This window comes from Mustela nivalis (assembly GCF_964662115.1).
Source record: "Mustela nivalis genome assembly, chromosome: 20".
NCBI lineage: Eukaryota > Metazoa > Chordata > Mammalia > Carnivora > Mustelidae > Mustela > Mustela nivalis.
This window is the reverse complement of record NC_139039.1, coordinates 3634374-3661810: the sequence shown is the minus strand read 5'-3', so window position 1 is coordinate 3661810 and position 27437 is coordinate 3634374. Positions and strand designations below refer to the sequence as shown.

Here is a 27437-nt window from a genome sequence, read left to right as displayed (position 1 = left end):
AAGAATGACACTTATTCCAGGGATCTGCCCTCCTGATGATAAAGGCTTTATTTGTTTTTATTAAGTTTTAAATTTTTTTTTTAAAGATTTTTATTTATTTGACAGACAGACCACAAGTAGGCAGAGAGGCAGGCAGAGAGAGAGGAGGAAGCAGGCTCCCTGCGGAGCAGAGAGCCCGATGCGAGGCTCGATCCCAAGACCCTGGGATCATGACCTGAGCCAAAGGCAGAGGCTTTAACCACTGAGCCACCCAGGCGCCCCATATTAAGTTTTTAATTTTAATTCCAGTACAATTAACCTGCAGTGTTACTGTTGGTTTCAGGTTTACAATGTGGTGGTTCAGCTGTTCTGTACATTACTCAGGGCCCTGTCCCCTCACTCATCTGCCCTCTGGTAACCATCGGTTTGTTCTCTCTAGTTAAGAGTCTGTTTCCTGGTTTTTGCTTCTCTCTCCTTTTTTGCTTTTTCCCTCGCTGCTTGGTTGTTGATAAAGGACATATGGAAAGACACTTATGAGCCTGTAAAGGTTGAACAACCAGAAAATGCTATTGAGACATAACCTTTTAAAGATTATGAACATTGGGACGCCTGGGTGGCTCAGTTGGTTGGACGACTGCCTTCGGCTCAGGTCATGATCCCGGAGTCACGGGATCGAGTCCCGCATTGGGCTCCCAGCTCCATGGGGAGTCTGCTTCTCTCTCTGACCTTCTCCTCGCTCATGCTCTCTCTCACTGTCTCTCTCTCAAATAAATAAATAAAATCTTTAAAAAAAACTATGAACATTAATGATAATTTACAAATCTTTAAGCAAATATAAACTCCTTTGCATTCAAAGGAATGCAAATGATAATAATTTGTATTTTGTAAACCAAATAATAAATATTTGGGAACTATGGACTTACAGGTGAAGGAAATCAGCTATCTGGTTAAATTGAGAATTTTCTTTCTTCTTTATCTCTCTTCTCTTAAAGTAGAAACACTTAAGATACAAACACGTTGAAAAACACATAAACATATTGAAAAAAATGTGTAGATTTCATAGCTTCAAGAAGCTAAAGGTACCTGAATGTGTCAGCAAGTGCTTTTCAAAAGAGAACCAAAATTGGAGGAAGGTTTGTATTGTAATGTTAAGTATGAGTAATCACTATAACTGCCTAAATAAATCCAAGATGTAAATGAGAAAAAAAGAAAAGAAAAAGAAAATTGCTTTTTAGCATCCTAAACAGTATTCCTTGGGGGATCTGGAGGTGGCATAAAGAAGCAGTGAGTGGGAGACAGAAATCTGGACTTTCACTGTAGTGAAGGTGATCTGTTAATTTTGACTGTTAATTATTTTCAAACATAAATTAGAATAAACAAGGCCATTTCATTTTTTAAAGTAGACATGTATGTATGTAATATAAGTAGACATGTAAGTATGATAATATAATAGTTAATGTTACTACATCTTTAAAATATTATCAGAAAAGAATATGCAATATGGGAAATATATAAATGACAAAAGAAGACAATAAAAGTAGAGGAAGGAATTCAGAGTGAGCAGTCTAGGCTAATTTCAACAAATACAGTTGGATTAACTTGCATAAAAATAAGATTCATTTGTATTAAAATATTGGGAGTAATTTCAAATTCCTTTTGGAAAAAGGAAAGTTATACATAAATACATTGACTAATAACATTAAAGACATATTGTACTTAAAATATAACATATTGTACATAACATATTATGCCTAAAAAGAAACATTAAGAACAAAAGACATATGCATCGTTACTTTCATGAGGTAGATGTGGGAATAAAGTGGGCCGGTCAGGCTTTAGTATTTGCATAAATGATAAATGAAATGTTAATATTAAAATAGAAGCACACCAAATGAAAAGGCTCGGAATTGAGATGGGCCCCTGCAACACATGGAAAGTCATGGTAGGGGGCGCCTGGGTGGCTCAGTCAGTTAAGCATCTGACTCTTGAGGTCAGGATCTCAGGGTGGTTGAGATCAAGCCCTACATTGTGCTTTGCACTCAGTGTGGAGTCTGCTTGAGATTCTCTCGGTCTCTTCCTCTGTCCCTCCTGCTCATGCTCTCTCTCTCTCTCTCTAAATAAGTAGAGTGTCTGGATGCTCATTTGGTTAAGTGGCTGACTCTTGATTTTGGCTCAGATCATGATCTCAGGATCCTGGGATTGAGTCCCATATCAGGCTCCCTGCTCAGCTGGGAGTTTGCTTGTGGATTCTCTCACTCCTCTCCCTCTGTCTCTCCCTGTACTCATTCTGTCTCAAAAATCAATCAATCAATCTTTAAAATAAATAAATCTTTAAAAAAAAGTGATGGTAGAAACTACAGAACAAAACTGTGGTGAGAAATAAGTATTCACTATTATCAGACTCAGTGGGGTTTAGGGATTAAACTGGTGAATGGAACCAGACCAGAAAGTGATAGAATGGAGTGGTTTAGAGCATGGATTCTGCCAGCCAGAGTGCCTGGTTTGAATCCTGCCTCTGGTGCTTCCTGCCTGTGAAAATGAGAGAAAAATTAACATGAGTCAAGAGATGATTTTGTTTTGTTTTGTTTTAAGTAGGCTCCATGGCCAGTGTGGAGCCCAGTGTGGGGCTTGAACTCACAACCCTGAGCTCAAGACCTGAGCTGAGATTAAGAGTCAGATATGTAAACAACTGAGGCCAGGGGCCCCAAGAGATTTTTTTAAAAGATGTATGTATGTATTTATTTATTTATCAGAGAGAGAGAGAGAGTGTGCGCGCACGCACACAAGCAGGGGGAGCCGGGGACAGAGGAAGAGGGAGAAGCAGGCTCCCAGGGAGCCTGATGCAGGACTCAATCCCAGGACCCTTGGGGTTAAGCAGATGCTTAACTAAAATAAGCAACTCAGATGTCCCCCCCCCAACTTTTCTTTTGAGGGTGGGAGAGAGTGTGAGTGGAGTAGGGGGTAGAGGGACGGAGGAAGAGGGAAAATCTTTAGCAGGCTCCACACCATCACAGAGCCCAGTGTGGGAGCTCAGTCTCCCAACCCTGAGATCATGACCTGAGCCAAATCAAAAGTCTGATGCTTAACTGACTGAGCCACTCAGGCACCCCAAGAGATGATTTTTTAAAAATAAAAGTTGTATAATTGGCAAATTATTGGTAAATAGAAATTAATAAAATTAGAAATTAGGATATAGATAAGCACTATAATTAAAATAATTATGGTCAAATGAACAGTTTATAAGCTGATACATTCGAAATTCAAGAATTGATTTCCTTCAAAAATATGATGAAGATTGGCTCAAGAAATTGAGAACATAAGTAGATCAGTCACTGATTAAGAAATCTGGAAAGTTAGGGGCGCCTGGGTGGCTCAGTGGGTTAAGCCACTGCCTTCGGCTCAGGTTATGATCTCAAGGTCCTGGGATCGAGTCCCGTGTCGGGCTCTCTGCTCAACGGGGAGCCTGCTTCCCTCTCTCTCTCTGCCTGCCTCTCTGTCTACTTGTGATCTCTCTCTGTCAAATAAATAAAATCTTTAAAAAAAAAAGAAATCTGGAAAGTTATAATGAATTTCTTCACCTAGAAATACAGTATTTTTTCTACATTTTCAAATAATAAAGAATTATCAGTTTTTATATAAACCAACCTAAATATAAGCTCCCTCCCCCTTGTAATGATGGCTCAATATCTGATTTATTCTGCAGTATAGATAGGATGTTAAAAGTCTGGCAAAGACAGGAAAAGAAATGCAGGTTAGACATTTTAATCAGTGTGGGTACAACAGTCTTAAATAAAATTCTGTCAAGTAGAATAAGTTAGCATATTGAAAGATTTATTTATGATGACTTATTTTTTTTTTAAGATTTTATTTATTTATTTGACAGAGAGAGAGAGAGAGATCACAAGTAGGCAGAGAGGCAGGCAAAGAGGGGGAAGCAGGCTCTCGGCTGAGCAGAGAGCCTTATGTGGGGCTCGATCCCAGGACCCTAAGATCATGACCCGAGCCGAAGGCAGAGGCTTAACCCACTGAACCGCCCAGGTGCCCCATGATGACTTATATTTTTATCCCTGAGGATAAAGTTCATGCACAGAGTTCATACATAAAGATTATAAGGAAATTTTAGGGCAAAAATATAGGTTAAATGGAGAGATAGCCAATATGATATGAAGACTAAGCATAGAAAAAATGGTGGTAATTCATACCTTTAACACTGTTGCCGTTAACATAGCAATGGCTACTTTATAGAGTCTATGTAAGTCATTCCCACATGGATAGGAAAAAGTAAATGAGCAAGAGGATCAAAAGATGGCCCAAAAGAACAGGCAGTGTGGAGACTTGCTATACCAGATAAGATGGATTACCAAGTCACAACCACTTATGTAGCCACAAAAGAGAAAGGAAGACCAGTGGACCAACGTAAATACAAGAAGTGGAATCTAATTTACTCTGAGAATTTAACATAACATGTTAAAACTGAAACCATGGGGAAGGTATCTAGAATTATTATATACCACCATCTGTCAAATACTCCAAGTGGATTCAAGTTAAAATAATCTCCATAAATGTAAAAAATAACTGAAAGAGACAAAATACATTTTTATTTTATTTATTTATTTATTTATTTAAAGATTTTATTTATTTATTTGACAGAGAGAGATCACAAGTAAGCAGAGAGGCAGGCAGAGAGAGAGAGGAAGGGAAGCAGGCCCCCTGCTGAGCAGAGAGCCCGATGTGGGACTCGATCCCAGGACCCTGAGATCATGACCCGAGCCGAAGGCAGCGGCTTAACCCACTGAGCCACCCAGGCGCCCCAAAATACATTTTTAAACTAATGAAAGAAGAAACAGCAAGCCAGATTAGTATGACTGTATAAAATATTAAAAACATGATTAAAAATAAGAAAATATACCAGGATGAAAAGGAAAGCAGTAGAATGGGGAAATATTTGAGACAGTTAAAAGTTTAATGTTGCGGGCGCCTTGGTGGCTCAGTGGTGTTGAGCTGCTGCCTTCGGCTCTGGTCATGATCTCGCGGTCCTGGGATTGAGTCCCACATCAGGCTCTCTGCTCAGCAGGGTCCTGCTTCCCTTCCTCTCTATCTGCATGCTTCTCTGCCTACTTGTGATCTTTGTCTGTCAAATAAATAAAATATCTTTAAAAAAAAAAGTTTAGTGTTGCAGTATGAAGATATATTTCTAAGATTATGTTCAAGGGGATTTGTGTCTAAGAATGGTTCATACCATAAGAAATATAAAATAACAAAAGAATATCGAATTACTTAATTTACTGATAATTTAAAATGTAATCTTAAATGCTGTGATATCATAAGTATTTAGTACATGAACAAAAAAGATGATCTTTAAATCCTTTTAAGGCTAATGAGAAACAAATATACTGTAATTTTTCTTATTTGAGGACTGTTTGGCCACATAAAACAAGAACCATTAAAATGATTTTTTTTTTAAAGATTTTATTTATTTATTTGAGAGAGAGAGAGCATAAGAAGGGTAAAGGTCAGAGAGAGAAGCAGACTCCCCATGGCACTGGGAGCCTGATGTGGGACTTGATCCCAGGACTCTGGGATCATGACCTGAGCTGAACCAAATCAGCCACACAGGCACCCTAAATGATTTTTCTTAAAGATATATTTATTTATTTGGAGGGGAGAGACTGAGGGAGAGGGAGAGAGAAACCCAATGGTCTCAATCCCAGTATCCTGAGATCATGACCTGAGCTGAAAACAAGAGGCACTTAACTGACTGCATTACCCAGGTGCCCCAAAACAATTATTTTTTATTCAATAACCTCATTTTTGGAAATTTATTTCCGGGCAAGAATTTAAAAGAATAAAACATTATTGGGGTGCCTGGGTGGCTCAGTCATTAAGTGTCTGCCTTTGACTCAGGTCATGATCCTAGGGTTGTGGGATCGAGCCTTGCATCTGGCTCTCTGCTTGGTGGGAAACCTGCTTCTTCTTCTCCCACTCCCCCTGCTTGTATTCCTGCTCCTGCTGTCTCTCTGTCAAATAAATGAAACCTTCAAACAAACAAACAAAGCATGTTTAGATCTTTGAAAACAAGCTAATTTATATAAATTATATTTAATATAAATTATAATATGTATGGTATATCTTTAAAAACATAATTTATATAAATGTTACACAAAAAGATAAAACAAAAGCTTTGAAAGCAGCCTAAACACTCAAAATTTTAGCATTTAATGGATTATAATGCAACCATAAAAAGTTTGAATATGCAAATTAGGCAGAACCATGGAAATTTACGTGTATGTAATATGTAAAACAGTGGAATACAAGACAGTATATGATGTATTTGTTAATTAGGTGAAGAATTTACACATAGTGATACAGACTAATTTTATCTTAAGTTATTGGAATTTATAAGGACTTCAGGTAGATACTCATGTGTGCCAACAACCGGTGGCCTTTCAGATACCTCTAACAGGTTGTGTTTCTGTTGTACAGTGCTTGTTTCAGGTTCTGGTCAATGTTTCCTGGAGTGGGAAACCCGGGAAGCCTAGCATTGCCGCGGTGGCGGTGAGCACCCAGCACGGATCTCTCCTGCAGATCAATGACACCTTGGAAGAGAAAGAAGTTTGTAGGTTTGTACCTGCTTTGATTTGACCCTACTGACATGATGCCTGCAGTTTCTGTCTAGTTTTTGTCCCCTATTTGGATTTTAGCTTTTACTTCCATTGAAATATTTTTTTATATCTTTCCCAGTCTGCACTCAGGAATGCCTGTCACTCTGCCTTCATGACATTACCATAATCCAACTCCTTATGTCCTGCTCTAACCATTTTTCTTAATTTTACCACAACTTCATAGGCTGGAATATAAATTTGGAGAATTTGGAAATTATTCACTCGTGGTAAAGCATGCCCATAATGGAGTTGGTGAAATTGCTTGTGACATAGTTGTCACCAAGAAGCCAGTCGACAGTAACCTTCGTACGTATAGGCTCTTTGTTGATTTTTTTTTTTTAATTTGTGTTTTACAGGTTTTAGTTTTTGAATACTTTTTGCAACACTCTGTGTACTTTAAAATTTGGATTAAAGGTTATCTATCTTATTTAGTTGTGGTATATTTAAATGTATTGATTTTGTCATGGGTGTATACCAAAAAAATTATGTGATATATAAGAAAATTATATGATCAACATCTTCTCATAGATGTTCTCTAGTGTAATGATGAAGCATAAATAAGCCAAAAAAAGTTAGTGCAATAGAAAGAAACTAGAAATAGGGCAAATGACTGTCAAGTATCTTTCCTCATTTTAGGATAGAGGGCACAGTATTTCCTGTATGGGTCTCATAGGGACAGTTCAGAAGTCCCTGAGATTAAGGAGGGACTATTTATTCTCTCATAACTCCACAGAAGAAAATCTGTCAGTTTTTCAGCTCAGGTCATGATCCTGGTGTCCTGGAATCAAGCCCCACATCAGGCTTCCTGGTCAGTGGGGCATCTGCTTCTCCTTCTCCCTCTACCCGTCCCTTGCTGCTTGTGCTTCCTCTTGCTTTCAAATAGATAAGTAAAATCTTAAAAAAGAAAAAGAAGATCTGTTGATCTGAGTCCCCCATTAGACAATCCCTGTGGCATTAATAAATACTGTGCACAGCGAAGCTTTTGAAGACCATAGGGTCATGTCAAAAGAATGGAAGAACCAACATGAAAGGGCCAATATGAGCCAGCTCAAGCATTTGAAAGACTAATGAATGTAATGGATGGAAACACATTGAATCTACAAAAACCAGTGAGTCCCTTCTGAAACTTAAAAGAGCAGAGCCACTTGCCTAAACAAAGGCAAGTGGCTTTGGAGGTAACAAGGACACCGGATAACCAGAGTGACTTAAAATCATTAATTGAAAGGGAGGATCTAAGCATTTATCCTGCGTTTCCTCTTTTTTTTTTTTTTTTTTTTTTAAGATTTTATTTATTTATCAGAGAGAGAGAGGGGAAGAGAGTGAGCACAGGCAGACAGAATGGCAGGCAGAGGCAGAGGGAGAAGCAGGCTCCCTGCCGAGCAAGAAGCCTGATTCGGGACTCGATCCCAGGACGCGGGGATCATGACCTGAGCCGAAGGCAGCTGCTTAACCAACTGAGCCACCCAGGCGTCCCTGCGTTTCCTATTTTAATTGTATTTTAGGATAGCTAAGTAGTCTGAGATGTTGAGGGTGAATTCTTCAAGGAATAATTCTAGCTACTACATGTGGCAGAATGGCACACTATTTTGTAACCCTTAATGAAGGAATTGATGTAGACGAAAATTGTGAGTGGATGAAACCATTGTTTGAAAGAGGAACTGGGAAAGGAGGGCCAGGCTTTCCCCATCTGAACATGGGTATTGGGCATGTGGTCAACCACCCCAGGTGCGCCTGATGTGGGGAGTGGGAAAGACACAGCACCATCTGTGAAGCATTCTTCCCCCAAAAAGTTGAACTTTGTTAGTCAAGCCTCTACAGCTAATTGCCCATATGCAGAACATTGGATTAGGATGGAACAAGTTCAGTGACACCATGAGGAAGACCGACAGATCTAGAACATGAGACATCCTCATAGATAACTTGTTTCGAGCAAGTCAATGTCTGCTTTTGTCTAAACACAACTAAAGAGACATAATGAGCAAATAGAAAATGTGAACCTTGTTTGTATCCTGACCTGAACACACTAACTACAAATAGCATTTTTTAAAAAAGATTTTATTTATTTATTTGACAGGCAGAGAACACAAGTAGGCAGAGAGGCAGGCAGAGAGAGGAGGAAGCAGGCTCCCTGCTGAGCAGAGAGCCCGACGCAGGGCTCGATCCCAGGACCCTGGGATCATGACCTGAGCCGAAGGCAGAGCCTTTAACCCACTGAGCCACCCAGGTGCCCCACAAATAGCATTTTTGAAATAATTAGAAAAATTGAAATATGGACTCTGTTAGAGAGGAGTTGTTAATGATATGGTGGATGTAAATACATATATAACAAAAGTTCCATTTTTAAGAATCTTTAAATTTTTTTTTTTTAAGATTTCATTTATTTATTTGACAGAGAGAGACATAGTGAGAGAGGGAACACAAGCAGGGGGAATGGGAGAGGGAGAAGCAGACTCTCCTGTTGAGCAGGGAGCCTGATGTGGGGCTTGATCCCAGGACCTTGGGACCATGACTTGAGCCGAAGGCAGATGCTTAACGACTGAGCCACCCAGGTGCCATAAGAATCTTTTAATTTTGAAATGATTTTAGACTTACAAGAAACATGGGAAAAAAGCATTCCCATAAACCCTTTTCCCAGCCCTAACCCTAACCCTAACTGTAACCCTAAAGCCCTAAACTATATAATCATAGTACAGTACATAGTATAGTTACCCATATATAATGCTTGAAATCAGACACTAACATTAATATAGTGCTGTTAACTGATGAAGACTTTTCAGATTTCTCCCGCTGTTCCTTCAAGGCCCATTTTTTGGTCCAGAATGCAGTCCAGGATCCCACAGTCCTTTTAGTTGTTAGGTTTCTGCAGCCTTTCTTTGTCTTTTTTGACCTTGACACTTTGGAAGAGGACTGGCCATATAAAGAGGACTGGCCAAAGTAATTTTGTTATTTGCACTTGCGTGCTGTTTTCTCTCAGCTAGGTAGAAGGCATGCATTTTCCATAGATGTCTCCAGAAGCCTCCTCAGTGGGCCACGTCAGGGGTTGCATGATGCCAACACGCCTTCTGTGAGGCCTGTGCTTTAGAGCTACGTACTGAAGGTGGACGGAGGAAATGATGTCATGTCTGTGATTTGCTTAAAAATACTTCCAGCAAAAAACCAGAGGCAAAGTAGCAACAGATGAAGCAAGAGTGACAGTATCTTGATAATTCTAGAATCTGGGTAATGGGTGTTTGTGGGTTTATTATGCAATAATAATAAGTTCTTTTGTCTCAATAATATGTTCTTTTGTTTATGTTTGATATTTTTCATAATGAAAATGAGCGCTCCTCTAATGATGAATGTTCTCAATTGTTTTTAGGAAAGTTAGCAGAAGAATATAGGCTTTTCCCTTGTTTTGTTTGTATTTTTTAATTTGTAGATTAAACTTAATGACCTGACAGCTTCCATGCTTAGGATGACACTTTGGTGATATGGTGTTTTCTTTGATTTTTTTTATAGCTGTGTGTATCGCGTTCCTTATTGGTGTGGCACTCATCATTGCAGTATCCTTTCTGAGGTTTTTGTTGAGGTGAGCAAATGTTAGGGGAGGGCACAGTTGGGGGAGGTAGAATATAGAAAAAAATAAATTCAGGAAGGCTAGTTTGGTCCTTTCAGTGACCTTTGATTAAATGAATACTTAACTGGGTCCACCATGCACAGTCCAGCCTGGGGTATGAGGGATCAATGTAGAATAAGAGGTGGTCCCTGACTTCAGGGTCATGATAACCTAGTTCGAATGGATCTTTGCCTTCAGTCCTCCCAGATGTCTGAAAAGAGAGAAGAAAATGCTCGAGTCATTATTCCCCAAAGGATCTCACAGCCTGCTTTGGTAGTGAGTGGGAGGTGGCCTGGGCTGATCTCAGGAGGCAGATGCTGCCTTACACTTCTCCTGTCCTACCCTGAGCCCTGAGGCCACCCCTGTGGTCCAGCTTTCCAGCTCCTGCCCTCCGGGCATCAGGCCGCAGAGATGGAGGCAGGGGTGCTGGATCTCCAGACCTTGGCGTGGACTCGCTTTTCCCTGCTTGAGACTGGCAGCTTGGCGAGGGGTTCCTTCTCTGTCTGCCTGGCTAACAGCGAGTCCACACGAGATAAGAGAGTGAAAGTGAGTGCATAGACTGGGAAAGAAAAGGAAAGTCACATAGATACAGGCTGGCAGGTCACCTTTGAAAGGAAAGTTTTTTCATATTTTTAAAGAAGTAAGATTGATGGAATTTTCACATGCTCAGCCTGTTAGGGTCAGGAAGGATCACAAGATTTTATTTATGGGTGTTCAGACTGTATTCTGACTGTATGGGTGTTCAGACCATATTCAGACTGGAAGAGAGAAAACCTAGTATTTCAAATCTGCTGCCTTGAGGAAAGCTAGCAGCTTGGGGTAGTTCAGATACTCTTGACTCTCTTCCTTTGTGCATCCTAGAAATACAAGGGTCTGTAAGGGTAAAAGGACTACTTCTTGCTCAGAAGCAGATTTTTAACCTGACTGCTTTTTAGGGGCAGAATTGTTTGTTTGAATTAAGATATTATCTTGTCAATCTTTTGGTAAGATGCAGATACTCCTCCAGTTTATTAATGTTTTCATTTGGTCCCTTTAATATGAATGGATCTTTGGCATCACTTTTTAAAGTAATTGGTAGCTGATCTTGAGCTCTTGGAAAGGGAACAAACCCCACCTCATTCCACTGTGGAATTGAAACTCCTCGTAGCTTGTGGTTCACCTCTTCAGCCATCAGTCTCCTGATGGCAAAGCAGGAGTCTCTTGTTCCTTGCCCCAGCACTTTCCAGCGGGCCCCTGGAAGTCCAGGAATGTTCGGGTGTGTCAGAGGAAACAGAGCAAAATCTGAGTTGGTAGTAAGAATACCGGTTCTCTCTCTCCTTTCATTGGGAGGACAAGCATGGAAAAGGAAATCAAGCGCGTTTCTAAAATTTTAATTTTAATTTTTTTTATTTATTATTTTTTAAAGATTTATTTATTTATTTGACAGAGAGAGATTACAAGTAGGCAGAGAGGCAGGCAGAGAGAGAGAGGAGGAAGCAGGCTCCCTGCTGAGCAGAGAGTCCTATGCGGGACTCGATCCTAGGATCCTGAGATCATGACCTGAGCCGAAGGCAGCGGCTTAACCCACTGAGCCACCCAGGCGCCCTTAATTTTTAAATATCTTACCTTCTCCTTTCGCCCTTCTTATGTCTTGATTTTAATAGTTTTCATGTGATGGTGATGTTACCAGTGCTGAATAAAGTAGAAATAGGAGTGAGTTGTGGGGAATAAAGAGAAAAAATAAGAATATATGCCTTAGATAAGTGGGTCATATTTAGAGGCTGATTTGAATAATTAAGCTGGAGAAAAAAACTTATGAGACTGAAATTGAACGGGCTCTTTTGTGATAAGAATTACTGATAATAAAATTATTGATAATAAAACTAAGGAATTATTGATAATATTTTAAGACTGAATAATGGAATTGCAGTTCTCTTAAAAAAAAAGAGGGGTTGTTTATTTTTTAGATCTACAAACTGCAGTATTTATGGATTAAGTGATACCATGTTTGGGATTCTTTAAAATAGTCCATCTAAGGCAGGCAAGGGGGTGAGGGGTGGCAGTGTGGATGAAGTAAGACCCACCACACTTAAAGACACCTTAAAATGTTTAATTCTTTGACTTGTATAGAGTATGAACTTAATGAATTTTTTTCAGTACAGTACCTAATCATTTTGAAAATTCTGCCAAATAAAATAAATTAACTGAACTTTTTATTTATTTACAGTTTAGACGACTTTCATAATTGGATTTCTAAAGCAATAAATTCCCGGGAAACTGATCGCCTCATCAATTCTGTGAGTTATTAGAATGCAACACGTGTGGTGGTTTTCTCAATTTGGAATTTATAATTCCCTATTTAATAATCTTTATTATCTGGCTTAATTAATCTTATTTATATTGTGGAAGGCCAGGTCGGTCATGTGTTCTGTAGCCTTCATAAAGAGCAGGCAGCCTTATCTGCAGCTCTGGTGAAGAGCACCATCCCCTTTTCTTTCCTAGTGAAGCTGGAACTTTGGGTTGCATTATGTGCATGATGTGGAGACATTTTTCTCTCTGCAGGCTGCACTGTTGAATCGATCCAGTTAAATAGAGAATATTAAGATAAAAACAATAGAGCCATCAATATGAAATTAAAAATAGATGGCTTCCTGTGGTAATTAAATATATTACTTATTTTAATAAATTCATTATGGACATAGATATGTCCATAAATGGGCATATTTGCTTGTCCTCTTGTACCAAATGCACTTATGGACCTGGTCTTTGTGGTGGTTCATCAGCATGGCTCGGCAGACAGCACAGAAATCAACTGTGAAAAACTAAACCTCTGGGTGGGACCTTTACAAAAGCAAATTAAAGGATTGTTCCAGACAATGGTTTTTAGCTCTCCCATCTGTTAATTTCTTTCCTAAAAAACCAGAAAACTGAAATTAACTCACTAGTATTATCAACTGGCATGTTTCTCTCCCCGTTTTTCTGAAGGAGCTGGGGTCTCCAAGCAGGGCAGCCTCCATCGGTGGCGATGCTCAACCGGAAGCATGGCGTCCGCCCGCCGCAACACCACGCCTCCGCTGTGTAGACACATTCAGGGGGTATGTGGGGCTTCCATGGGGCATGGTGGGCACAGGCAGTCTAGAATTACATGTTTACACATAAACACGCTTTTAACTATTTTACATATCTTTTACTTCGTAGGATAGGCAGGACTTCTTGCTGTGAGAATAAAATCAGTGGCCTCTCTTTACTCAAAAACTGTCATGGTAGCAAGTATAAAGTTGCTGGAGAAGAATCAAGGGATGAGGCCAGAGCGAGTTTGCGCTAGTATGGAGATTCTGCTGAGTTAAGGTCATGTGGGCAGGCCGTGGCATGTCCATCTGCACCCCCCTGTCCCATCAGACAAATGAAACACCAGCGTGCGCCAGCCCCGGCCCTTCCCCACTGCTAGCAAAACAGCTTGAATATCAAGCCTTCTGGGAGGCAAATCCAGCGCCCTGCAGCAACTTGTTATTTTAGAGTTTGGGTAGAAGTGTGAGGGCCAGGACCCAACTCTGGAAATAAAGTTTAAAACCATATAGCTGAAAATAAACATGTAGGTGTTAGGTCTTCCATTTCTACCCATGGAGGGCTTTCTTTTCTTTTCTTTTTTTTTTTTATTAAGATTATTTATTTGATAGAGAGAGAGTAGGAGATAGAGGAGAAAGAGTAGGAGAAGCAGACTCCTCACTGATTGAGGAAACAGACCCTGTGGGGCTTGATTCCAGGACCCTGGGATCATGACTTGAGCCAAAGGCAGACACTTAACTGACTGAGCCACCATGTGCCCCTTATGGAGGGCTTTGAAACTCTGGTGATAATTACAATTCTGTCCCAGCCTCCTCAGACACTGAGTGCTCTGGGGTGCATGTTGGAAGCCAGGCAGTAAAAGAATTAAAACCACTGCAAAGGATTCTTGAATTCTCACCCTCTGCCAGGTACTGTTCTTACTTGTCATGTAGTTTATTCAATCTCTTCACAATCCCGTGAGGCATGTCCTTTTAAAATGTGAACACGTACAGGTGAAGAGACTGGGCCACAGAGTTAAGTAACATGTCTGAGGTCACTTGGGATGATGTGGGATGGCTGGGATCCGACTCCAGGAGTTTGGCTCCAGAGTGCCCACGGATAACCTCAGTGACACACTCAAGTCTTCATTCTTCAGTATCTTACAGAATCAGCATTAAACAGTAGCATATTTAGAGTCTGTTTTATCATATTCCTCTCTCTTTTTTTTTTAGGAGAAAGGCAGGGAGAGGGGTAGAGGGAGAGAGAGAATCTTAAACAGATTCCACGCCCTCCATGAAGCCCAATGTGGGGTTCGATCTCAAACCCTGAGATCATGACTCTCTGCAAGAGTCAGAAGCTTAACCAACAGCCAACCAAGAGCCCCTATTCCTCTTTTTTTCGATTCTCATTGCCACTTTTGGAGATGAGATGTTAGCTGGTAGATAGGAACTAACATTTGTTAAGTGCCTAAAATGTGCCAAGCGCTGGTTAGGCGCCATGATACACATCATTTTCCTCGGTGGTTCCAGGGGTCCCTGTGGGTATGTTCCCTGTCTTACAGAGGAGCACACTGAGGTAACTGATGAGAGTTTTGCCCTAATAAGAGTTGAGGGCCCATGATTCGAGCCTTCAGCTCTAATGACTATGCCTTCTACTACAGTTCTTTAAACCTGCAACATCTAAGTAATTAGCACAGAGCGGAGTGATGGGAAATGTTCTGCTTTGTTTTCAAGTTACACAGTTCAGTGTCAGTGTAATTTTCTCTTAAGAAATCATGTTGGAGGGGTGTCTCCGTGGCTTAATCACTTGAGTGTCTGACTCTTGATCTCAGCTCAGGTCTTGATCAGGGTCATGAGTTCGAGCCCCACATGGAGCCTAGTTAAAAAAAAAAAATCAGGTTGGAAATGTTGGCAACAGAAGGGCTTTGTGTAGGGCCCAAATTGTAGTAATTAGAAATAATAGTTTCCTGCTCTTTAAGTGTATCTGTGTTGTGACTGCCCCTGTGAGTGTAAGTGTGTCTCTTGCAGTTGGGCCATTCCCTGTCACATGGGCAAGCCCCGAAACTGTGCTCTTTGCTGCTTTACAGGATAGCTCTCATCCTCATGGTCTTCGTCAATTATGGAGGAGGAAAATACTGGTACTTCAAACACTCAAGTTGGAATGGTAAGATATTTCCTAAAAGTGGTATTGTTTGTGTAGGACCCCTTCAGAGAAGTGTGGACAAGAGAACCTCTCATATCCCCTCAGGAGCTCAGAGGCAAGGCCCCACCAGCCTCCTCTGAATGCTGATTTCCTGCCCCCAAACCTTTAGATGATGCTGTTAACCCTTTTGTTTTGTTCTTGCTTTTGTGTGCTGTGGCTTTGTAATGCTTCACTGTGATAACAGTGGATGGCCAAGACTCTGCTGCAGGGCTATGGGACTCTGCAGAAGCTGTTAAGAATTTAGTTGTAAATGATTCTTGTCATCTAGATACACTTTTTATTACAGCCACACGGGAGTTCTACCTTCTAAGACTCATGGTCCTCCTCAGGGTGCCATTGAACTCAGATTGGTCTGAGTGGTGTTGAGTAATGGTTGTGAATCTGGCTCAGTAGTTGGTTTAAGAATGGATTTTGAATAACACAGCTTAAAGATAACAGACTTGTCCACAGACTTCTACTCTGGTTTTCCCCTGCTCAGTCATGTTCTTAGGAAATGTACCAGGCCTGGTGACTGGGTCCGGGTCCCCAAGGAGTGTCTGTATGTTACTTCACAGTGTTTTCCTGTAAACTCTCAGTGTGAGTTTACTTTCCATATATATCAGTATATAATGGAGCCATTCGTTTTAGGAAGTATTACATTCTAGAGTCTTTTTCCTTACTCTTGTGCTTGTGTTATTCTCTAGGACTGACGGTGGCTGACCTCGTATTCCCATGGTGAGTTGCAGTCTACCACCAGGTCTTCCCTAGGTCATCCAAGTGTCCAGCTCATGCTGGAGCCTTTCTCTGAGACCATCCTTGAGTTTTGGGCCACAGGCCTGTGTTACTCACAGGTCCTTCCAAAAGTTATGTTACTGGATAGTTCATATGCTTGGTAAGAGGGTGTATCTAAAACCTGCATATAAAAGATGAATGATTTCACAGGGAACATTTTGTTCTTATAGATATGGTATATACATCTTGGGATCTTATAGGAAATCATAAATTCTGAATATGTGGTTAAATCCCACTAATCCTGAAAATAAGTATAAAAATCATATTTCCTAAAAGAAATTATAGTATATTGGCATCAGGAAATTCTGATAAGTATGTAACAGGGCAATGATAGTATTAAATTAAAATTTAAAGTAATACAGGAATGACCCACTCTGTCTCTGATCATCTGTGACTTGTTCACCTTGTTAAGGGACCCTGACTTCCTGTATAGTGTGGGATTTGTGTCATTGCCTCTGACGCTTTGAGTGACTTTGTCCCATTTGTAGGAAGTAGTACTAGCTATTGGTTTATGTTTTTGGTCCCATGTGTTTCATCACAATATGAATTCAGGGTTTCTTGAGGAGGAGCTGCGATTCTTGCTTGAGGTGGTTTTGGGTTTGAGGAAGTTTTACATGCCTGAAGACTTGGTAATTATTTATGTACTTTTTTTTTTTAAAGATTTTATTTATTAGAGAGCGCGTACATGAACAAGGTGCAAAGGCAGAGGGAGACACAGACTCCTGCTGAACAGGGAGCCCAATGCTTGGTTTGATCCCAGGAAACTGGGATCATGAATTGAGCTGAAGGCAGATGCTTAATGGACTGAACCACCCAGAGTTCCCATTTATGTACATTCTTTTTTTTTTTTTTTTAAAGATTTTATTTATTTATTTGACAGAGAGAGATCACAAGTAGACAGAGAGGCAGGCAGAGAGAGAGAGAGAGGGAGGGAAGGAAGCAGGCCCCCTGCCGAGCAGAGAGCCTGATGTGGGACTTGATCCCAGGACCCTGAGATCATGACCTGAGCCGAAGGCAATGGCTTAACCCACTGAGCCACCCAGGCACCCCATTTATGTACATTCTTTATGAGATTCCCTGTAGGAAATGCGTTCTTATTTCTGTTACTCGACACTTTTTATCCAATTAGGTGACCCCAAGAAGGGAAGCCAGGGGATATCAAGAAATGTGGCAAGGGCAAATTCTCACCTCTGTTAGCCCTCATGCTCAATCATTGGAAAGATTGCTATTCTGACTTTTTTTTTTTAAAAAGAATTAATTTAGTAAAAGGCAAGAAAAGAGGTATGTGGCTCAGACAAAATTAGAAAAAGAAATAGCTTTCATTTTTCTTTCAGGAGAAAGAGTGAATATAGGAATGATGGATGTATGTTGTTTGTTTCTCAGGGACTTTGAGGGTGTGGTCGTGAATGTCTAGTTGTTTCAATTCTAGCATCTTCATCATTGTTTCTCTCTCTCTTTTTAAAATTTAATTTAATTTAAAAAATTTTTAATTAACATATAATGTGTTATTAGCCCCAGGGGTAAAGATCTGTGAATCGCCAGGTTTATACACTTCACAGCATTCACCATAGCACATACCCTCCCCAGCCACCCTCTCTCTGCACCCCCGCCCTGCAACCCTCAGTTTGTTTTGTGAGATTAAGAGTCTCTTATTGTTTCTCTTTAATAATAAATGGGAGACTTTGTCCTTGGATTGTACTCAGCCCTGAAGAATTTTCCTTATAGGATATGACTTGATGGTGCACAAACCTTATAGTCCAAAATGGTTTTGTTCTGATTCTTCCTCCAGTGTTACTTTCGTAATTGGCTACTTTAGAAAAATAATCTATCACTTCTTTTATGTAGTAGATTACAAAATATTAATGATATATAGACCAAAAAAAAAAGCCACCCTAGAAATGATCACCTCTTTATAGCTGTCTTTTTTTCTAGGTTTGTATTTATTATGGGATCTTCAGTTTTTCTATCAATGACTTCGATACTGCAGCGAGGATGTTCAAAATTCAGATTGCTAGGGAAAATTGCATGGAGGAGTTTCCTGTTAATCTGTATAGGAGTGGTCATTGTGAACCCCAATTATTGCCTTGGTCCATGTAAGTATTTTTTCACCTCTTGTTAGTATATATTGTGGTTGAAATGTGGAAGCTACATGTCATAATTTAAAAGAAATATAGTTCTTCCATCTCAGATTCCCGCAAAAAGAACAGTTGTTGGAAAAGTATATACCTGCTTGTATAACTTCGGGCATTATTGTTACTGTCTTTGGACTTCAGACCTGGGAAGAGCTTCTAAGACCACTCAGACCCTTCTGCTGTACAAAGGAAGACTCTGAGTCCTAGAGAGATTGAAGTGCTTTCTGTGGGTCTTCTGAGGCAGGAACAGAGTAGTAGGGCCAGATCAGGTCACCTTGTTCTGGACCCTGCCTTCCTGCCACTTTGGATTCATCGACTTCCATAATAAGGAGATTGGTAGTTCAAGAATCCACCTTTGTCATCACATGTATGCCCGCTGGGTTGCTGGAAAGGAATATCTCTGTTATTGCTTTAGCAGTGAGTGAGATGGGAAGGCCGAGGGAAGGACGCATACCCCGTGCTTGGGACGTGCATCAGGGTCAGGGAAGGCAATAGTTAGCTGTGCCCAAGGGGCGTACAGTGGCATTACCAAAACGGGACACAGTTATCTGGACAGTAGCCAGATTGTCCCCATGGACAAGAAGCACTAAGAGTAGCCATTAGGGGGAGATAGAGGTCACTTCCAGTTGGGGTCAGAAGGGAAGGTATCATTGAATAGTTGACTTGATGCATCTCAAAAAAATGAGCCACTGCTCCCAGGAGAATATATTGTAGGATTCATTACATGGTCCCATTCTTCCAGTGATATAGCCATGTAGCCTATAAGACAGGGAGAGTCTGTTGGTGGCCTGTGCTGGCTCTGCAAGTTGCTGGTGGATGTGGGAGTCGACTGAATCCATACCCAGAATGATAAAGGGCCAGGAGAGGAACTTCAGGTAGTCCTTGCTTTATCTCATACTGAATGAACATGTGTTTTTTGTTTTTGTTTTTTTTTTAAGATTTTATTTATTTATTTGAGAGAGAGAGTGAGAGAGAGCATGAGAGGGGAGAAGGTCAGAGGGAGAAGCAGACTCCCCATGGAGCTGGGAGCCCTATGTGGGACTCGATCCGGGGACTCCTGGATCATGACCTGAGCCGAAGGCAGTTGCCCAACCAACTCAGCCACCTAGGCACCTGAACTCGTGTTCTTTTCCCTGTGTCTCAGCTGGCCACTTCCTGCTATGAGTTTGAGCCAAGTCCCCTATGCATTCCTATCTCCAAAGGCCTAGACAACAACTTAAGTGCAATAGAGATATGCTTCCCCCTCTAGAGAACAGTAATGTTGTCTAGGGCAGGAAGAGGAATGCTGGCTAACAGTTCACCAAATTTGTGCCTTTTGCAGTGTCTTGGGATAAGGTACGAATTCCTGGTGTGCTCCAGAGGCTTGGGGTGACCTACTTTGTAGTTGCTGTGTTAGAGCTCATCTTTGCTAAACCTGTGCCTGAAAGTTGTGCCTCGGTAAGAAATCCTACTTTTAAACATAGGGTCGGGGGGGATGGTGGGAATCACTGTATGATTTTCAGAATCTTCTTTAGTTCTGGGCAGAGTAATGTATCTCAGTAGACTCCTTAACTCTATTAGTCAAGTGCATCTTTTTTTCTTCAATTAGTTATTTTCCTTTAGTCTTTACATCAATCCTTTTTCTCTGTTGTGGGGAAAAAAAAACACATACCATGAGATCTACCCTCTTAATACATTTTTAAGTTCCCAGTAATCAAATGCATTTTGATGGCATTAAATAATATCACCATCAGCTAGTTTACTAGTTCAGTCTTTGGGGGCATTACTGCCAGTTTTTCCATTTCGTCGTAGTACAGGATATTTAGAAAACTCACAAAACATTTCAGTGTCTATATGGATGCTGTGAAGATTCATCTTAGAGGAAAAATGCCAGAGTAGGATAGAGGAGAATGACAGTATTATCCTTGGCAGTCTTGACTACTTCATATTTCTTTTTTGTGGGAAGTATGAGAGCCTCACTTCTTTCACGATTGCTTTCTATCTTACTATAAATTACTCTGTTGAGATACCGTAGGTGGAGCTTTTTTCCCATAGTAGAGACAAATATTCAGGAAGAAATGCTTAAATTCTTCTACTTGGGGTCCTTCTTAATAAATTAATAAAGCCGTATGTGTTTTCTGGCTCCTTTCTGTATATGTGACTAGCAAATTCATTACTAAACTGATTTTCTTGGCTCTTCCTGTAATGATTGCTTGGTCATATATCCTTGGAGTGTATTGGATCATTATTCATTTACCTGCTCTCCCTGCTAGGTCATTGTTTGTGTACCCTCTGCTGTGGATTTTCTTGAGACGAAGTGAGATGAGACATGAATGTGGGCTTGGTTAGTCATGTGGGACCCAAGGTCTGTGGAGGTTCATCTGCCACCCCGACAATGGAGCGAGGGTTTGGGTGAGATACCAGGGATAGGTAGGCTGTACTCTTTCCTTCAGTCAGGACAGCTCCAAAAGTTTAAATTTCATTTTCCTTTCTTAAAATGTGGTTTTTAAAATAGATTTTTAAATGGCAGCTTTATTGAGATATATTTCACATACCATAAAACTCACCAGTTTGAAGTGTATAATTCAGTGATACTTAGTATATTCACAGAGTTGTGCAGTAATCACCATTACCCAATTCTAGAACGTTTTCTTTACCTCACAAGAAACCCTGTACTCACTACCAGCCACTCGCTGTTCCTCGTGACTCTCCCAGCCCCAGGCAACCCCTCCTCCACTTTCTGTCTCTGTAGATTTACCTGTTTTGGACATTTCATAGAAATGGAATTATATACCATGTGCCTTGTGGTTTGGTTTCTTTCACTTACCATATTTTTCAAGGACTGTGTATTGGTGCTTTATTCCTTTTTATTACTGAATAATACTTCATTTTATGAATGTACTACTTTCTTGATACATTCATCAATTGATAGGCATTTGACTTATTTCCATTCTTTGGCAAGTATGAATAAAGATTCTATGTATATTTGTATATAAGTTTTTGTGTGAACATCTGTTTTCAGTTCTCTTGGATGTAAGAGTAGAATTGTCCAGTTAATTTTTTTTTAAGATTTTATTTATTTATTTAGAGAGTGAGCATGAGTAGGGGAGGGGTGGAGGGAGAGGGAGAAAGCGAATCCCAAACAGACTCCATGCTGAGTGCAGAGCTGGATGCAGGGCTTGATCTTACCTGAGCCGAAATCAAGAGTTGGGCACTTAACTGACTGAGCCATCCTGGTGTCCCATCCAGTGATTTCTTCTTAACTAATGTTTTACTATATTCATGGAGAGGGGCAGGTAGACCACATAACGTATATGAAATAAACATGCATCTGTTTTTGTATTACTACCATACAGGCCAACAGAAGAATCACCAGGAATTTCCCAAATATGTTTACTGCTTATTTTTTCCTCTTCTACTTACATGTAGTTCATTTTTGTTTTTTTAATAACTCCTCACTCAGGAGAGAAGCTGCTTTTCCCTTCGAGACATCATCTTCAGCTGGCCCCAGTGGCTCTTCATTCTAATGCTGGAAAGCATTTGGCTGGCTTTGACATTCTTCTTGCCTGTTCCTGGATGTCCTACGTAAGTGAGCCCATGTAGGTAATCCCTTTTTGCATGTCCTTTTCTGCCAAGTCAGAGCTTCTGGGGTGAGAACTTGCAGATTTCCGGAGGAAGAGGAACTTGCTTTCTCTCTTTCTTCTTTTTTGAGGCATCATGTGTATTGGGAGAGGAGTTTGGTGTATGTCCAGAGGACTGTCTCCATGAGGCTTTTTTGGGGTCTGTTTGAAGGGAAGTTGGGCTGCCCGCCTTAGCTTGTGGGGAGTAGTCAAGTCAGAAGAGCATCTGTGAGGAGTGCGTGGTGCCAAGAGGTCTCTGTGTTTGAAGCTTCTTGTTGGGCTCTGACTGTTGCCAGGATAAGCCTTAATTCCCACTGAAGTCTTGTTCATTAAGTACATGTTTTCACTTTCCCAGTGGTTATCTCGGTCCTGGTGGTATTGGAGATTTGGGGAAGTATCCAAATTGCACTGGAGGAGCTGCTGGCTACATTGACCGCCTGCTTTTGGGAGATGACCACATTTACCAGCATCCTTCTTCCGCCGTGAGTGAGACGACCTTGCACTTTTAGCGAGACCCTTGGGAGCTCTGAAGTGAAGGAAAACAGAAAGGGCTGGCCAACTGGAGACTCTGTCCATTTAACAAACTATCATGAGAACTAATTTTTATTTGAAAAGTTCACTGATTTAGGAAATGGAATGTTTATTATGGGGCTGTGTATCTCAGTAACTTTGGATTTGAAAGTGCAGATGTGGGGTGCCTGGGTGGCTCAGTGGGTTAAGCCTCTGCCTTCGGCTCAGGTCATCATGCCAGGGTCCTGCGATCAAGCCCCACATCAGGCTCTCTGCTCAGCAGGGAGCCTGCTTTCTCCTCTCTCTCTCTGCCTGCTTCTCTGCCTCCTTGTGATTTCTGTCAAATAAATAACTAAAATCTTCAAAAAAAAAAAAGAAAGTGCAGATGCAGTGGATCAGGCATGTGGTGGCTCAGCTCAGACTTCCTGGCAGCAGACTCTGAGGCCCAGATTGGTGTGTAGGAAGCTTTCAGGTCATCCTTTTGGAATCAGCCCCTGCTCAGGATCAGAGGAAGCAGGAACGGGCAGAAGGGGACGTTGGACTGGCTGGTAGTTACACAAAACCTTAGCTAATCTCCTGGGGGCCTAGACTGGTGCTTTAGAGTGGTTCTGAATTGGGAGTCAGGGATCGGGCCATTGGATATGGACCACCCTCAGCAAGGGAGTTTGGCTCTTGGAGAGACAGCTCTCTTCAGTCAAGGACAGATCCAGAAAAGGGACTTGGCTGAGAGCTTTTGACCAGTGATATTTCTACCAGCTTAGGGAATGAATACTTCAGTCCTAAGAGGCATGGGCAGGGGGATATCTGAGGGATGCACTGTGCCATCCATTGCACTGTTTCCAAATTTCTGCAGTTTCTACATGGATGCTTGTTTTATAATAAAATAATACAGATATATATTTTAAAATTTTTTTAAAAAAGATTTTATTTATTTACTTGAGAGAAAGAGAGCACAAGTAGGCAGAGCAGCAGGCAGAGGGAGAGGGAGAAGCAGGCTCTGCTGAGCAGGGAGCTGGATGGGGGTCACGATCCAAGGACCCTGAGGCAAAGGCAGATGCTTAACCGACTGAACCACCCAGGTGCCCCCAGAAAATGTTATTTGCCATAAAGGAAGTTAGGAAGGAACAGACTTTTTTTTTTTTTTTTTAAAGATTTTATTTATTTGAGAGAGAGCACAAAGGGAGTGGGGTGGGGTGGGGCAGAGGGAGAGGGAGAAGCAGGCTCCCCACTGAGCAGGAAGCCTGACATAGGGCTTGATCCCAGGACCCTCAGATTACGACCTGAGCCGAAGGCAGCCACTGAACCAACTGAGCCAGTTCCAGGTGTCTCAGAAACAGCTTTTTGATGTTACAGTAGGGTTGACTAAAGGGAATAAACCTGACAGTGACGAAGGTATTATGGACAGTTTTGGAACCAGTTAGGGATGCATCAGATCACTGGCCCCTGAAGTTGAAGTGGCTGTTCTGGGTCATGGCTCATCCCTGGGCTCTACGGTCCCTTCTGGTATCACACACCCCACACTTTAATGATCAGAAGTATTCTGCCTATAATCCCCACAAGCTGGCCATGAATTTCTGCAGCAAAAATGAAAACCATTGAATTCTGGAGTGTTTTTAAGTTTGTATTTGATCTCTGAATTGTTTGCGTGCATTTTGTGGTCTGAGTCCTGCCTTCTTTTTCTGTTTTGTTAAGGTGCTTTATCATACCCAGGTGGCCTACGATCCAGAGGGAATTTTAGGGAGCATCAACTCCATTGTGATGGCATTTTTAGGCGTTCAGGTATTTGTTCATTTCATTAGGGTGTACATTTTTCTGACAGTTCATGATTATTCATCACTAATTCAAAAACTGTTTAATTAAAACAAGTAATTGGAAGCATACCTTCTATGGTCTAATAAATTCTGTTATATGTGACAGATTGTCAAAATCAGAAGTTGCTAAAATTCAGCACATGGAAATAATTAGGTATAATTCCTATATTACCTCACCCCCAAATTCTCATTGTTTATATGGCTTATCTTAGGAATGAAGGCATAGCAGTTTCTGGGTAAAAGGTCTCCCTGTTGGAGGGTGCAAAATGTTTGGGTGCTGGTGGTGTTGGGAAGTCCCTGTGTTCCCTCCTGTCACATTTCTTTCTTTTGTACCCACTCTGTATGCTTTTAGGTTATGCATATTGTATACCAGAGTCAAATACAGGTTGTTCTTGGTTTATCTGACATGCGATTTTTTAAAAATTCTGAGCAGTCTACATTTTTTCCCCCCCTAAAGTTCTCCTTATTGGTGTTTGAAACTCTTTTTTGAGCAGAGCTATCTCAGGGGAGGGAAAAGTCTGTAAAGCAGCAGATGGAAGGCTCTGATGAAAATATTCATGTCCATGTGGCTTTTGAGTACTTGAAATGTGGCTAGTATGACCAAGGAACAAAATTTTAAATTTCTTTTCAATTAATTTAAATTTAACTTCAGATAGTCTCCAATATGGCTAGTAGCTACCATATTGGATAGTGTGGATCTAAAACGTATACATTTTGGTGATTCATATTTAGAAATACTGCTCTATACTCACCTCTGTAGCACACTACGGTTCACAGTGGGTACTTTCACATATATTCATTTCATTCCGGTATCTGCAGATCTGCAGGGATGAATCCAGGCCACCGAGAGCAGCCTGGGGTAGGGTTAGGAGTGAGACCTGGGGCCACACTGTCTGGGCTTGAACCTGCTCTACCACTTTCTTTTTTTTTTTTTTTTTTTAAGATTTTATTTATTTATTTATTTGACAGAGAGAGAGATCACAAGTAGGCAAAGAGGCAAGCAGAGAGAAAGAGGAGGAAGCAGGCTCCCTGCTGAGCAGAGAGCCCGAGGTGGGACTCGATCCCAGGACCCTGAGATCATGACCCGAGCCGAAGGCAGCGGCTCAACCCACCGAGCCACCCAGGCGCCTCTGCTCTGCCACTTTCTAACTGGGTAGCCTCGGGCATGTTCATCCCTCTGTGCTTTGATAGCATCTACTTCAGGAATGGGTGGAGAGGACTGAGTAATTCCTGTGAAATTCTAAGAACTGGCACATAGAAAACATTCATAAATTTTAGTTTTAGTCACAAGTTATTACGAACATTTTCTTATCCTTTGATGTTTTTCAGAAATTAATTCCTAATTTCAGGGGATTTGAGGCAAAGTCCAGATTGTACTGCTTCTGTTTCTGCCTCTAGTACCAGCCTCTTCTTTACTGCCACTAAACTGGGCTGTCTAGCAGGCCAGTCTGAGCTGGTCCCGTGTTACTGTTTTTTTGGGGGGGTGGGGGAGAAGTGACTTTCCTCAGCTCCCTCTTATGCATGGGAGAAAGCCTGTGCCTCACCAATGAGACCCACAAACCCACCTTCCCCCCACCTTCCCAACCCTCTAGCCTTTCTCAGTGACCTGCAGCTCAGGGACACGTGCTCTTTCAGCCATCTGACCTGTTTCTGTGCATGCTGTTCCATTCTGCCCAGATGCCCTTCCTGCTTTGCACTCGTAGCCTCAACCGGACGGCACTTCCTCCCTGGCATCTCCTCCCATCTTCCCGAGGAGTACCCCGTGCCTCTATGGCCAGTCGTCAAGGGCAGGGGTGACGTTCCATTCCTCTCGGTAATCCCCGCATCTAGCAGCACGAGTCTATCTGTTGAGTGATTAGGATGTAGATGAACACAAAACACAAATATACCTTAAGCAGTTCTCTTGGTCATCTGTGTTTTCTTCTCCAGGCAGGAAAAATACTCTTGTATTACAAGGATCAGACCAAAGACATTCTGATCAGATTTACTGCCTGGTCATGTTTTCTAGTAAGTAACTGGCATTCCTCACTAAAATCCTATCTATACATGTTTCGAAGAAAGAGAATGTTGAGCAGCACTGGACAGCATAGCGTTACATTCTTCACCAGAACAGCTGAGAGGAACATGTCTTTACACCTGAACTCTCAGGTTTATTTTCTTAGGCAAATGTCTTTATAATTAAGAGTGTTTGCTGTCAAACAGGCCAGCTGGAGTCGTGAAGAAATGGTGTGGGTTCCAGTGGGGAGCTATTACCCTGCTCTTCCTGGCTCCCCATTGGAACCCACACCAGGAAGAGCAGGGTAATAGCTATCAGAGGTCTGCTTCCAGATCTCCCAGTGACGGAGAGTTGAAAGTTGGGCTGTTCATTTTATCCTTCACATTTCCTCTCTAATTTATTTATTTGTTTACCTTTGACTCAGGAGAATGCTTTGGAGATTTTTTGTTTTGGAGAATATTTTTAATTATGCATCTTGAAAATAGTTTTCCAGTTAAAAGAATAAAATGTTAGACACAATTTTCAGGCCTCCCTAAGTAATTAAATAACATATTTTCCAGTTTGGAAGCATAATTGTTTTTTGAGATAATATTTTAAAAAACTAACATCCTTCTCCCCCTTTTATAGGGGCTTATTTCTGTTGCTTTGACGAAATTTTCTGAAAATGAAGGCTTTATTCCAATAAACAAAAATCTGTGGTAGGTATAGAAAATAATGTTGGGTTGATCTTGCCGATACTGGATGTGCTCCTCAGGAGCCCTGAAACACCTCATTCACCTTGTAGGTCCGTTTCGTATGTCACCACACTGAGCTCCTTTGCCTTCTTCATCCTGCTTATCCTGTACCCCATTGTGGATGTGAAAGGACTGTGGACGGGAACCCCGTTCTTCTACCCAGGTAAACCTCTAATTCAGAGTTGATGATGGTGACCTAGTGGGCAGGCCCAGAGACAGCTGAGCATGCCCAGTGCTGTGACCTGAGGCCATGGCCCCTCATGGCAGGTTTCCAAGATGCAGACTGAGGGAGAAAGCCGCTGGGGCCACATGCAGGACATGCCTGGCCTGTTCCAAAGGAGTCCACCCATTTTATCGGTTAAGATTGTAGGGTCACAACCAAGTACCACTTGTTTCTTCAGGCAGTACTGAGTTGTGGAGCA

The 27437-nt window shown here is 41.3% G+C and overlaps 1 protein-coding gene across 1 annotated transcript in view; it reads left to right on the top strand.

The window, feature by feature from the left end:
- The window catches only part of HGSNAT (heparan-alpha-glucosaminide N-acetyltransferase), a 47251-nt gene that overhangs the window by 16738 nt on the left and 3076 nt on the right, over nt 1–27437 (top strand). The window contains exons 3-17 of the mRNA XM_082715164.1: nt 6463–6599; nt 6826–6947; nt 10140–10209; nt 12443–12512; nt 13201–13310; nt 15347–15423; nt 16146–16176; nt 18166–18326; nt 19687–19802; nt 21808–21929; nt 22320–22446; nt 24167–24253; nt 26215–26292; nt 26909–26979; nt 27066–27178. Coding sequence (XP_082571290.1) covers nt 6463–6599; nt 6826–6947; nt 10140–10209; nt 12443–12512; nt 13201–13310; nt 15347–15423; nt 16146–16176; nt 18166–18326; nt 19687–19802; nt 21808–21929; nt 22320–22446; nt 24167–24253; nt 26215–26292; nt 26909–26979; nt 27066–27178 — 1492 coding nt within the window. The remainder of the gene's footprint in view (nt 1–6462; nt 6600–6825; nt 6948–10139; nt 10210–12442; nt 12513–13200; nt 13311–15346; nt 15424–16145; nt 16177–18165; nt 18327–19686; nt 19803–21807; nt 21930–22319; nt 22447–24166; nt 24254–26214; nt 26293–26908; nt 26980–27065; nt 27179–27437) is intronic.